A 12,591-nucleotide genomic window follows, 5' to 3' on the forward strand; every position below is an offset into this window, starting at 1 on the left:
TATGTATGATAAATATTTTGATGAAAATCTAAATTATATAATTTAAAAATATATTGTTATAATTATATATTATATATTAATTTTAGTCCTTAATATAACTTTAAATACTCATATATTGACTTAATCAAATAAAGCTAAATGATTAAAAAAAATTAAAACTTTTATATCAATTATTAATTTTCAGTCGCCACCATTCAAAAATTGAAAATTCATGAGATGAAGGAATTTTCTAAGAGGGTTCAAGTCACAAATGGCTAGGAGAGGATTTTGACAAGGTGTACCACATACCATGATTCACATTCCTTGATTGGTATATATCTCAAAATAAAATAGTCATCTGCATGAGTCAGATATGATTAAGATTTGCATATTTTTTCATCAAAACAAAATGATTCTAAACTAGTTAGCATTGAAAGATTGATGAATTGATGACAAACTCAGAATACAGAGCAGTGAATCATTGATCAGGCAATGACATGGCAATCAATGCAGACTTGGCCATCTATAACAAGCATTACATTTTGGTACGATCAGTTATTTACGTTGTTGTTTTCGTGTTGAGTCACAAATTTCAGTGTGGAAACCTTCAAACTTTGTATCTTATTTACCATAATTGTACTTTTGTCATTTTAATCATTCTGTTAATGTTATTTCCCCATGAATAACAAAAAGATGCATTGCAAATACTTATCAGTATTTTCAATATATCGAGTGAAAATATTTGTTGTATGATTGATATATCAAATCCAATGCATAGACTAAAATAAATGCATGTTGAGATCCAATGCATAGATTTCTGGATTCAACAAAGGGACAATGGGTTCTGTGCTCCCACCTCATGATTCTTATGTTTGGAGAAATGGGGGATTTAGAGTATTGGAGACTAGCAACTGGCATGTAATCCAGAAGTTCACAATATGTTACATATGTGCCTCAAGTTTTTGACACCCCTCTTTGTGTTGGCGACCACTTGTGCAGAACATTTGGCGATGCTCATCAGACTGTTCTTTTTAATTTCCACAACAAATTGGTCCTCTTTAACAGGACATAAATGGACTTCTCCATAATTTAACCAGACCAAGATCTGATTTCCATGCGGGCTTGCCTTGACCTTCCTAGAGGTGCAAAGTTCATTGTTCGGAAGTATGTGCTTTGAATCCTACCCCTTAAAATGTTGCAGATCAAGACTTCTGTTGCTCTCTGCAGCACTAGCAGAGCTCCCGCTGTATCCATGGGGGACTAACCATTTCTATCCTACTGTTCCTTGTTATGGTTTTCAGGTATCCTTCCACTGGTATTTTCCATTTTAAACATCTGAGTTCGCTCTGTTTCCCCAGATAGGAACTTCACAAGCACAACAATCCAAGCAAATGCATTAGCGTTTGTTATAAAAGCCACTGTAAAATTACAAACCATGGACCAATTTATATAGAAGATTGAACATAAAGCAGTCCGCGTGTTGGATTGTGACGTGTCTGATGTAATTTGTATACCACATGGGGTAACGAGGGAGTGAATTTATATCTCCTGATTGAAGTCTCATTGTTTCCCAAAAAAATGCAAGGAAAAGTTAGGCTTGAAATTGGATTAGTTACAACAGGAATGAAGACATTCTGGAGTGCTCATTGTAACGATGTCGAATAAAACAGAAGCTATGAGGATTGAGGCATCTGTTTACAGGTTTGGTCCTTTTTCTACCCCGTCTGAACGTTTCAGCACTATTGATGAGGGAAGCAATCATGCTTACCTGAAAAACAGAAGGGCACTATGAAGTGGAAAACCATGCAAATGAGCAACAGATTCCAAAATCCATTAACAGTCACAAATAACAACGCAGTCTTCACTATTTCTCAAAGTAATTGGCGAAGCTGCTGGTTTTCTTTCCTAAATGACTTGATTTCTTTCATCAGCTCTTCTTGATTTCCAGAATTGAGCTCATCACGGAGGAAAATTTCGTCTGTTCAATGAATCCACAATATCAGACTGCAAATAAGTTACAACAGAAGGGCGAGTCAGCTCCAATATTACATAGATACCTTCTGCATATGAAATTATCTTAGGATTTCAATGTGAAGGTTCCTCATGTCTTCATGGATGGATTTCTGGAATGAATCAAGAGTTTCTTCAAGAGTACGTTGAAAAAGCTGGAGGATGAAGGAATTTCCATGCCGCGGATTTCTGGATAGATTTCTGGATTCACCAAAGGGACACTGTGTTTCTGTGCTTCCCATCTCATGATTCTTATGCTTGAAGAAATAGGGGAATTAAAAGATTGGAGACTAGCAACTGGCATGCAATCCAGAAGTTCACGATTTGTGTTGACCACCACTCATGGAGGACATCTGGCGATGCGCATCAGACTTGTCTTTTTAATTTCCACGGCAAATTTGTCCTCCTTGAGCTGGACAAAAATGGACTTCTCCATAATTTAACCAGACCGAGATATGAATTACATTTGGGCTTGCCTTAACCTTCCTGGACGTGCAAAGTTCAGAAGTCCATTCAGAAGTTAGTGCCTTGAATCCTAACCCGTAAAATGTTGCAGATCAAGACTTCTATTGCTCTCTGCAGCACATGCAGAGCTCCGTTGTATACATGGGGGACTATGATTTTTATCCTACTGTTCCTTTTTTGTGGTTTTCAGGTGTCTTTCCACTGGTATTTTCCATTTTAAACATCTGAGTTCGTTCTGTTTTCCCACGTAGGAACTTCACAAGCACAACACAGCAAATGCATATGTGTTTATTATAGAAGCTATTGTAAAATTAGAAACCATGGACCAATTTCAATAGAAGATTGAACCAATATGGGAAAAAGCAATCGTGTGTTGGACTGGGATGCGTCTGTTGTAATTTCTATACCCATGATAACTAAGGAGTAGAATTTGTATTTCCTTATTGAAGTTTCATTATTGTTTTTCAAAAGAAGGAAAAAAAAAAAGTCAAATACATCGTTTAACACCTAAATTTTATCAAAAAAATCTCATGATACTCTAAATTTTTAAAACGTCTCAAGACACACCTCAACTCCTATAAAATAAAATTAAAATATCCTTAAAACCCTCCAAACAAATGAGTATTAACTCTAATCATACTGACATGACGTTTTACTGATCAAAATGCAAAATATATCTTAATTTTACTTTTATAAAAATTGAATTATGCTATGTTATATTTACAGTTCACACTATATCAGCGCGATTAGAGTTTACACTCATTAGTTTAGTGGTCTTAAAAATATTTTAATTCCACTTTACAAGAGTTCAGATGTGTTATAAAACGTTTACAAGAGTTCAAATGTGCCATAAAACATTTTAAAAGTTCAGGGTGCTATGAGATTGTTTTTATGTTAAAAACCAATGCAAGGAAAACTAAGGCTGCTTGATACATTGAAAATTCATTAATTACAACAGGAACGGAGACATTTTGCAGTGGAATCTAAAAATGTCGAATAACACAGATCCTATGAGAATTGAGGCATCTATTTACAGGCTGAAGGAATAAGAATCCTAATTCTAATAACATGTTGAATTTTGGTCCTTTTTCTCCACCTTCTGAACGCTTCAGCACTATTGCTAAGGGAAGCAATCCTAATTACCTGACAAACAGAAGGGCACCTATGAAGTGCAAAACCAAGCAAATGAACAACAGATTCCAAAATCCATTAAGAGTCACAAATAACAATGCAATCTTCACTATTTCTCAAAGTAATTGGCGAAGCTCCTGGTTTTCTTTCCTAAGAGACTTAATTTCTTTCATCAGATCTGCCTGATTTTCCAGAATTGAGCTCATCACGCCGGAAAATTCCATCTGTTCAATGAATCCACAATATCAGACTGCAAATAAATTACAACAAAAGGGCGAGTCAACTCCAATATTACATAGATACCTCCTGCATATGAAATTGTCTTAGGATTTCAATGTGAAGGTTCCTCATGTCTTCATGGATGGATTTCTGGAATGAATCAAGAGTTTCTTCAAGAGTACGTTGAAAAAGCTGGAGCGTGAAGGAATTTCCATGCTGCGGATCCAGCTGAAGGGCCTTATTTGGTTGTGAGATTCCTCCCTAACACAATAAAGCAACAAATTAGCCATGATAAAGTGATAAACTTGTATAACATAAATTTTCAAGGTTTCTCACATGGATGACATTGCAAATTTGCATTTTAAGCATCAACAATAATTAGCCTCAGCACAAGGTGAGATCCAAGTGTGGCCTGAGCTTTCAAATCAATGCATAGCATTGAAGGCATCTATGATTATGAAGCTTAACATATTGGACTTTTCTCCCAAAAACACCTATGAATTCAGATGCAAACACAAGCACATGTTCATTGAACCAATCTAGGGCACATACATTTACTGCCGGAAGAATTCCTTGTTCTGTCACAGCCGATGTGTCAGACCTTGACAGCAAGCTACTCAAAAGCTCTTCCCTGGTTTCAGCTCCAGTTTTCTTTGTTTTAGGAGAACTCACTGAAAGGGAGTTCCCATCAATAAAGGAAGAAGCAGTGCTTATTCTCTCAGCATAAGTTGAAAATCTACGAGGAAGGGTCAAAGCACCTGACCCTGGCACTGGCACATCAAGGTTAGTTTGTCCTATGATGCTTTTTGTACTCAGAGACTGAGACATGGAACTAGAGGAACTGAGTTCTGAAAATCCCATTGAACTTTCCTGATTTGAAGAAACATCTCTGGGACACAGATTTGAAAAACTCATGTTTGTATTTGTCAATGAGCTCATAATTGTCTGACTTGTTGAGGAGGGCAGATCCTGAAAACTCCCAGAAGTCAACATCCCAAAATGAGAAGGTACATTGAGTGGCTGGCGTAAGTGGGTAAGTTTGTCAGATAATCTCTCTCCACCCCAAGCTTCTGGAGGAGTGATAGAAGATTCTTCACTTTTTGAAGATGGAGTAGGAGTAGATCCTCCCAATGGTGACAAAGATCTGGTCTCATCCTGCACAACATGGATAAAAGAAATATTAATATCATAGGTGTGAAAAATATTAAGTATCATACAAAATATTCAGTAGGGAAATCGAATTCAACTCAACATTATACTGGAAACCCTAGAAATGGCAAATATTAATAAAACCAGAAATATTAGAGGAAAAATTTCTATTACAGTTAATTTGATAAAAAAAAAAATAACATAGTGAGCCACCTTCAAATAGTCAAAAAGATGTTGTCATAAAACCTCAGAAATTTTAGGATCAGAGTTAGGCAACATGCAGTGGAGAAACAATCGAGCACAAGATTTTGTGCATTATTTCAAAGTTGCTCCAAATGTTCAGAGGAAGAAAAAGTTGCTGAATTCTTCAACTTTTGTATGAAAATGATTAATATAATCACATAGAAATGCAGTTGCATGACCTATAAAAAAGATACATAATATAGTAAATATTTCCTCTAGTTCATATATCTTTCCCATCCCCATTTTTGATAAATTCAAATATTGCAGATATCATGAGAATCAAACAGTAGATATCAGACCTGTTTGGAAGTTGAACTGGTTTTCCAATCAAATATTGGATGATCATTTGTCCCATCTTCTGCAAAAGGAAATCTTCTACCAGCTGAAGGAAACAACAAAGATGAGGGCTTCATATCAATTGACAGATTACCTTTTTTTATTCCCTCATGATCATCCCAGAGCTTATTAAGTGAGGATGTGATAGGCTGGACATCAACAAGTGGGGAAAACACTTCCATGTCATCCTTGAAATTATAACTTGTACGAGGAGCATGTAATCTTGTCAATGTTCCACTTGGCCACAGAGGGCTTCGATGTGGTGTTTCCTCTGCAAAAGAGGGCATACTGGAAGCAGATCCACTACTAGTTGATGTAAGAGATGATGCTTCCACAGAAAGACCAGAACGGCCAAGATTACGAGAATTTGACACTGCTGTAGATAGTGAAACACTTGATGATGTCACAGTGGGAAGGGGGTCAGGCATAAGAATGGAATCTTCAACAGCAACTCCCAGAAGAGCTGTCTCAGCAGTGCAGGTGCTCTCATTTACAACAACTGGTTTTGATCTTTGCCAGCACAAACTTGTAACAGCCTGATGCATACCATATAATGCTTACTGTCAGGTAAGACTAAAAGAATCAATGTTTTTTTTGTATGTGAAATAACATTAATGTGTTGTGAGATGGAATGATTATTTATTCAAGTTCAATGATTCTTTATTCAATTCAAAACTTCTGGATGGAATATCGAAGGCTGTATTTCTGACAGCCAGTAAAACAGGGAATGCATATCCCACTAGGGATTCACATTATTAACCTAACTGCTACATGCAAAACAATAACTAAAGCCTGCCGACACTGTTTTTCCATTAATTACTCTTTTGAGCTCTGTCTAATAAGTGGCCTGTCAATTAAGCCATAATAATGGTAAAGAGGATAGCCACACATAGATGATCACAAATGACACACTTAATGATAAAACTTAATGCTCAAGTATATACAAATAAGAACAGCAAGCAGTCATATGTAGAATTCTTATAATATGCATCCATTTCACCTATTTTTTTGCAGTATACTTCATCACTATATTTTTTTTACAGTCCCTTGTGTTCAAGGATGCATTATAGAAACTGCGAGAAACTGAAGCCTCAAAAAGGATAAAGCTAGCCAAAAAGTAGAAAGCTAGACAAAAAGTCAACCCTCAATTGTCCTCAGTCATTTATTTATAAGCCCCACATATACATAGGTGCCATCCTACTAACAAGCAAGCGGTTTTAAATCTCAGACACAGGAGATCCCAACACCTGCATTTACATAACATTCGCTGTCCTCATAACAAGCAGCAGTTGTGGTAAAACAATTCAATAGGCCCATATTCAAACAAATAAAAGTCAAATTGTGGAAATATATTGATCCAAAATTTATATATTTCATAAAGGCACAAAAATTGAGTTCAAACAGATGACATAAACCAACTTTTTAGTGAGCACACATAAAACATTTCCAAACTGAAGTGAAGAAGTGGTCAGAATGAAAAACAATGAGGCCATGAAGCTGTAGTCAGAAAAAAAAAAAAAAAAGTAGGAAATCCACCTCTGAACTGCTATAAGCACGAAGAACAGTGAAAGGCTGTGGTTTTCCACGAACATCATAGAACACCACTCGACCACTGCTAGTTCCAGCTGCCAGAATCAAGCCATCCTCTCTTAATGCCAATGAAGAAAAAGGTGCCTCGTAAGATATGTAAGATGAGGGTCTCCGAGATCCTGAGTCATAAGTATATAACTTTTTATCCAGACCAACGCTAGCTATTATCTGTATGGGGAGAAATGTTTGAAGCAGTGGAATGATTAACATCTAACACAACTTATCCTCAAATAAGTCTCCTCATTCTAAAGCAGATAAGTCAGTTTTTTTTTTTCCATACAATCAAAAGGGTCAATAAAATAAACATGAGACCTTGTCATTTGATGGTGAGAAGCTAATACCAGCCGTTGGGGCAGAATGTTGCTTCAACCAAGAAATCTGTATAAAAAAAATAATAAAAAATGCCACTGTTATGTGCCTAAAATATATTAGAGGTAAAAAATGAACAAGGCACAGCAAAGGTGCAGAAAATTTAATATAGAAGTGTTGAAACAAAAATTTAGACAAACCACACTGTCCATGATATGCCTAGATTCGTAACCACAATGACTTAGTGAGAAATTGAAAAATGAGAAGGAAAATCCACAACATGGTTAAAGAAAACTTTTTCCCGCTAATTATATGAAACATCAACAATTTCTGCAAGAAAAAGTAGATACTGACAATCGCTCACTCATTCTTAATTATGCAGCATTAGAATAGCAATAACAACACAACAGTCAAGTAACTTTCCAATAAAATGCTCAAAATATATACCCAAAGATCAAAGTATAGCTTTAATATGATTAAAGTTCCACACGAGCGCATATTTGTAGCTTTTAAACATGTATCATCATTCAAGAATACAAACCTTTGGGCTGCGACCAATTGTATCCCACAAATGTACTGACCCATCATCACCTGCAGTCACCAAAAGGTGCCGGCTAATCCGTGAATAGTCTAGCACTCGCAGTACCTGGTCTTAAATCCATCAGATGAAAAATTAGCTTGGCGTCCAGAAACTCTAAGCCATGAATACAAGAATGGCAGTATGGAAATACAAGAGGCTAAACAACCTGTTCATTAGGATCCTTGAGTTCTGCTGCCCTTGCGCCAGATGCAAGGTTGTGAAGGATAAGATCCCCACTTAGACTTATGGAAGCCAAGTGCTCATCTTTGCAATTGTATAAAGCACTGGTTATTGTACTGGTGTGACCTCTCAACCATTTAATACAGCGTTTCCTTTGTAGATCCCATATTCTTACAACTTGACCACTTCCCCCAGAGCACATGTATCTGGACCCCTTGTTACTAAAGGCAATAGCCATTATCGATTCCTGAAAATTAAAAGTAAAGCAATAACTTGATGCATTTGATGAAGAAATCCAGCTCTACTAACAGCAAGGAGCAAGGGTGAAAGCCAGGCAAAACTAATGAACACTGTTTGGAAAAATGACAACTTCACCACACATGACTCTAGAACAAGGTTTAAATACTAAACAGTGCAGCATTTAATACGGAAAGCATTAATAGTGGATTGTGTTTTAGTACAGTACAAAGCATCATAAATTTAAAGGACCTAATATTTGATTGATCTAAGCATACCCTGTTCCTTGTTCAAGTACCAAACAAGCCAAATTGCTGAGAGTTGAAGCACAAAACAGCAATCTTATATCATGAACTGCTCCTTTCTGTATTCTTCAATACTTTTTGAAAGAACAAAACAAAGTTTTTGCTTAAATTCTCATCCCTCCAAGTCTAGTGATTAACAATTATAAAGTTTTTCACATGTAACTTAAGGCATCAAATTCACATAAGACTATTGTTTTGTGAAGCAAGTCACACACATGCTTTTTAAAAATTATTGTCTAAGTGGAAACTAACTTGCATGTATTAAGAGGATCTCCTTCTCCCTCAACTCATACATTAAAACTCAACAAAATCTGTGATTGTTAGGAGACAATTCTGAATCCCGAAACTAATTTTTGTAATCATCATTTACTCCACTAAATTTTGCAGATTAATGCAATCGTGAACCTAATTTATTTCTAAAACCAATTACATAATAGAATTTACATATAATTACCTCAATGTTGTCTCCAGTATCTGTCCCAGCAACCGGAACAGTGCCCATGCTCTGCCCATTTTTCCTCCAGAGAGAGATCTTCTTATCTTCCCCAACACTTGCCACAACCAAATCTACAAAAGATGAAACCCCAATTGAAATCGATCTGTGATTGATAAGGAAAAATTTAAAATGAACAAAAATATATATAATTTAAATATCCACCGATTTAATTCTAACTCAATTTCGCAAAGCAGAATTAAAAGAGAAAAAAAAATCAGAATTTCCTTTATTCATTTTCCTTCACTGACCAAACAAGCTCTAAAAACTCCAAAACAAGAAAATGCAGATTCAACCAAAGTAAACAAGCTAAGACCATTCACCAAAACCAAGTACGCAAGACGTCTAAACCATAAAGATAACAAATTGCAAAAAAAAAAATGAAGAGAGAATATAGAGCAAGTGACTCACTAGTGTGGTTCCACTTGACTGAGTTGACCAGGCAACCCGGAGATGGAGTGTAGCTCAAGATGCAGGGATCTCCCGGCTCCCCGGATACATCAAAAAGCTTCACCGTATCGCCTCCACTGGCAGCCAGCAGCCCCATTGATGGATCCGCCAAGTTCATCGTTTAGAATCTCCCGTGACCAAATTTCTTTCCCGAGAAAATCGAGCACCTAAACTCGAATTTTCCCGGAAAATCAAATTTTTAGTAATTGCAAATCACAATGCTAAATAGAATTTTGAGAAATGTAGATTGCTGGTCTTGATGTTGGGGTTTGATTAATACAAAAATGAATAAACCCTCCCTAAGACTGAGAGAAAGGGATAACAAGATGGATGTTGAAATTTGAAAAGGTATTAAAGAAGGCGCCTTTGGTTCCTTTAATTATTTTTCTCTAGTGAAAGTAGGATCGTAAAATTTATTCTCATCATCTTAAATGATTATTATTATTATTATTATTCGAAAAAAATTAAAATTTATTTATTTTATATATTTTAATTAATATTTAATATAAAAAATTATTTTAATTAATAATTTATATTTTAAAAATTTAATAATTTTATAAAATATTTAAATTTTATTTTATATAAAATAAAATTTATAAAAATTTATAAGTATTATTATAAAAAATATATATTATATATTTAATTAATTATTTATATAAATAAATTGAAGTAATGGATACTTAATATGTAAAATCTAAATTCATCACGTCACGAGTATTATTTTTTAAATTCGAACTCATTTCAAATCCAATTATATAATACTCAAACTCACTCAATTAGAGTTCAATCGAATTGGGTATATATAAAAATTCGATCTTTTACCATCACTAACTAAAAGTTATATTTAAAAAAAAAAATTTAGTGAAAACTTAATGGATCAAATAAAAGCTACAAACGAGATGATTATCTCCTAGTTAAAGAGACTTGAATTTCATATTTCTCACTCCTTACCCTATACAGCGAAGGAAAATCAACTAAACTACTCTAGATTAACAAATTTTTTTGATAACTTACTCAAATGTGTGTGTGGTAAATTCAACAATGATATCAAATGGAGCTACAATCTTAGATAAATTAGTAGATAAACTTGATTAGATCATAAGTTAGATCTGAATTAATCTGCTTTATCATAATTGCCCACCATTTACATCATTGCAGCTCACTGTTATGATGGTGGACTGGTGAGTGCTTAGCAGGACACAACCACCTCAGCATTACCTCACATCAATTGATCTGATGAAGAGATTAAACAAAGAAAGAGTAAGAAAGAAGAGTGCTTGAAGATTTGAAATTGTGCTTCAAGTGAAATTTTAAGAGTACGTATACTTGAGGAAATTTAGGGTAGTTTTCTGAAAAAAATTTTATATGCATTAATTTTTTAAATAGGGAATTAAAAAATTAATTTTTTAATTTTTTTAAAATTTAGAAAATAGTTTTAGGTTTTTTTCACTTTTTTTATAATAAATATTTTATTTTTTAATTGTTTCCTAAATGAAAATTCATGTTTTTTTATAGGATAATTTTTTTAATTTTTAAAATTAAATAATTATTTAAAAACTATTCATTTACATTGATAAAATAATTAATCATATTATTAATAAATGAATAATAAAATAAGTTTTTAAATATGTTTTTGCATTGATTTATTTTTTATTATAAAAAATATGAATAATTTTTATTTTTAAATTAGAAAATCATTTTTTTATTATTTATAAGTGAACACGTTTGTAATGTTTTTTCTTATTTTTCATAAAAAAAATTACAATTTCTTAAAAAGTAAAAAAAAAAATTTATTTTCCACAAGTAAAAAAATTTAAGAAAATATAAGATTCTGTTTGTTTCACGGAAAATATATTCTGTAATTTGGTTAATAGAAAATATTTTTTTAATCAAAAGGAAAATTTTTTTAAGGAAAATGACTTCCATTCTTTAAAAGATAAGTTATTTTTCATTTTTTAAATTTTGATAAACTCAACTCAACTCAACTAAACTAAGCCTTTATCCCAAAAATTTGAGGCCGATTATATGGATTCTTTTTCTCCACCCTAAACAATTTTGGGTTAAATTCTCGAAAATGTGTAATGCTTTTAGGTCATGTTGTACTACTCTCCTCCAAGTCAGTTTAGGTCTACTCTAACTTAATGTGTTTTACTTGTCTAACTGAAACTTCCGTATGTCTACGCTTCACATGATCAATTGGCCACTCCTATTTTTTCTCTAATACTCTCATTACGGACTTTATCTAATCTAGTATGGCCACTCATCCACCTTTAACATTCTTATCTCCTCAACTCTTAGTTTAGACACATACGACTTCTTCAGTACCCAACACTCACTATCACATAACATGGCCGATCGTATAGCTGTACGGTAAAATTTTTCTTTCAACTTATTGGGAATCTTGTGATTACATAAAACTCCCGTCGCACGTCTCCACTTCAACCATCCGACTTTAATCGTATGACTAACATCCTCCTCACATCCCCGCATCTACTTGAAAGACTGAGCCAAAATATTTAAAGTGATTACTTTGATACAGTATTACTCCATTCAAATTAACTCATTCCTTATTACCAGTGCGGCTTTTACTGAACTTGCAATGCATAGATTCTGTCTTCGTTCTACTTAACTTAAAGCCTTTTGACTCTAGAGTACTTCTCCAAAGTTCTACTTTCTATTGACTCATTCTCGCGTCTCATCCATCAGAACTATATCATCCGCAAACAAACATCATGTACAAAGGGATACTCTCTTATAAAGGTAAGGGCTTACAGCTGAATATTGGTGTAATACAACTAGATAGGAAAATTTCTTGTGTCCTCTTCCACTATGCACACAAAACACAAAAAATAATTTGAAAAATATTTTTTATAGACAAGTTATTTTTCATAAAACAAACGGAGCCTAAAACTCAA

At 34.0% G+C, this 12,591-nt stretch overlaps 1 protein-coding gene across 1 annotated transcript; it reads right to left on the bottom strand.

The window, feature by feature from the left end:
* Positions 1–3,359: 3,359 nt before the first annotated feature.
* LOC110648947 (protein NEDD1) lies at positions 3,360–10,073 on the bottom strand. Its single transcript, XM_021803321.2, has 10 exons — positions 9,638–10,073; positions 9,188–9,300; positions 8,178–8,438; positions 7,973–8,077; positions 7,435–7,500; positions 7,069–7,290; positions 5,496–6,068; positions 4,357–4,959; positions 3,889–4,065; positions 3,360–3,809 (listed from the first exon to the last, which is right to left on the bottom strand). Exons 1-10 carry the CDS (start codon positions 9,792–9,794, stop codon positions 3,702–3,704), a joined length of 2,385 nt encoding a protein of 794 aa, XP_021659013.2. The 5' UTR covers positions 9,795–10,073; the 3' UTR covers positions 3,360–3,701.
* Between the last annotated feature and the right edge of the window lie 2,518 nt (positions 10,074–12,591).

The sequence above is a fragment of the Hevea brasiliensis genome, chromosome 8, assembly GCF_030052815.1.
Source record: "Hevea brasiliensis isolate MT/VB/25A 57/8 chromosome 8, ASM3005281v1, whole genome shotgun sequence".
Lineage (NCBI taxonomy): Eukaryota > Viridiplantae > Streptophyta > Magnoliopsida > Malpighiales > Euphorbiaceae > Hevea > Hevea brasiliensis.

Coding starts and splice junctions, on each gene's coding strand:
- LOC110648947 (XM_021803321.2), bottom strand. CDS start 9,794: ATGAACTTGGCGGATCCATCAATGGGGCTGCTGGCTGCCAGTGGAGGC. Junction 4,066..4,356: donor GAATTCTTCCGGCAGTAAAT/GTATGTGCCCTA, acceptor TTATTGTGTTAG/GGAGGAATCTCACAACCAAA. Junction 3,810..3,888: donor GACAATTTCATATGCAGGAG/GTATCTATGTAA, acceptor TTCATTGAACAG/ATGGAATTTTCCGGCGTGAT.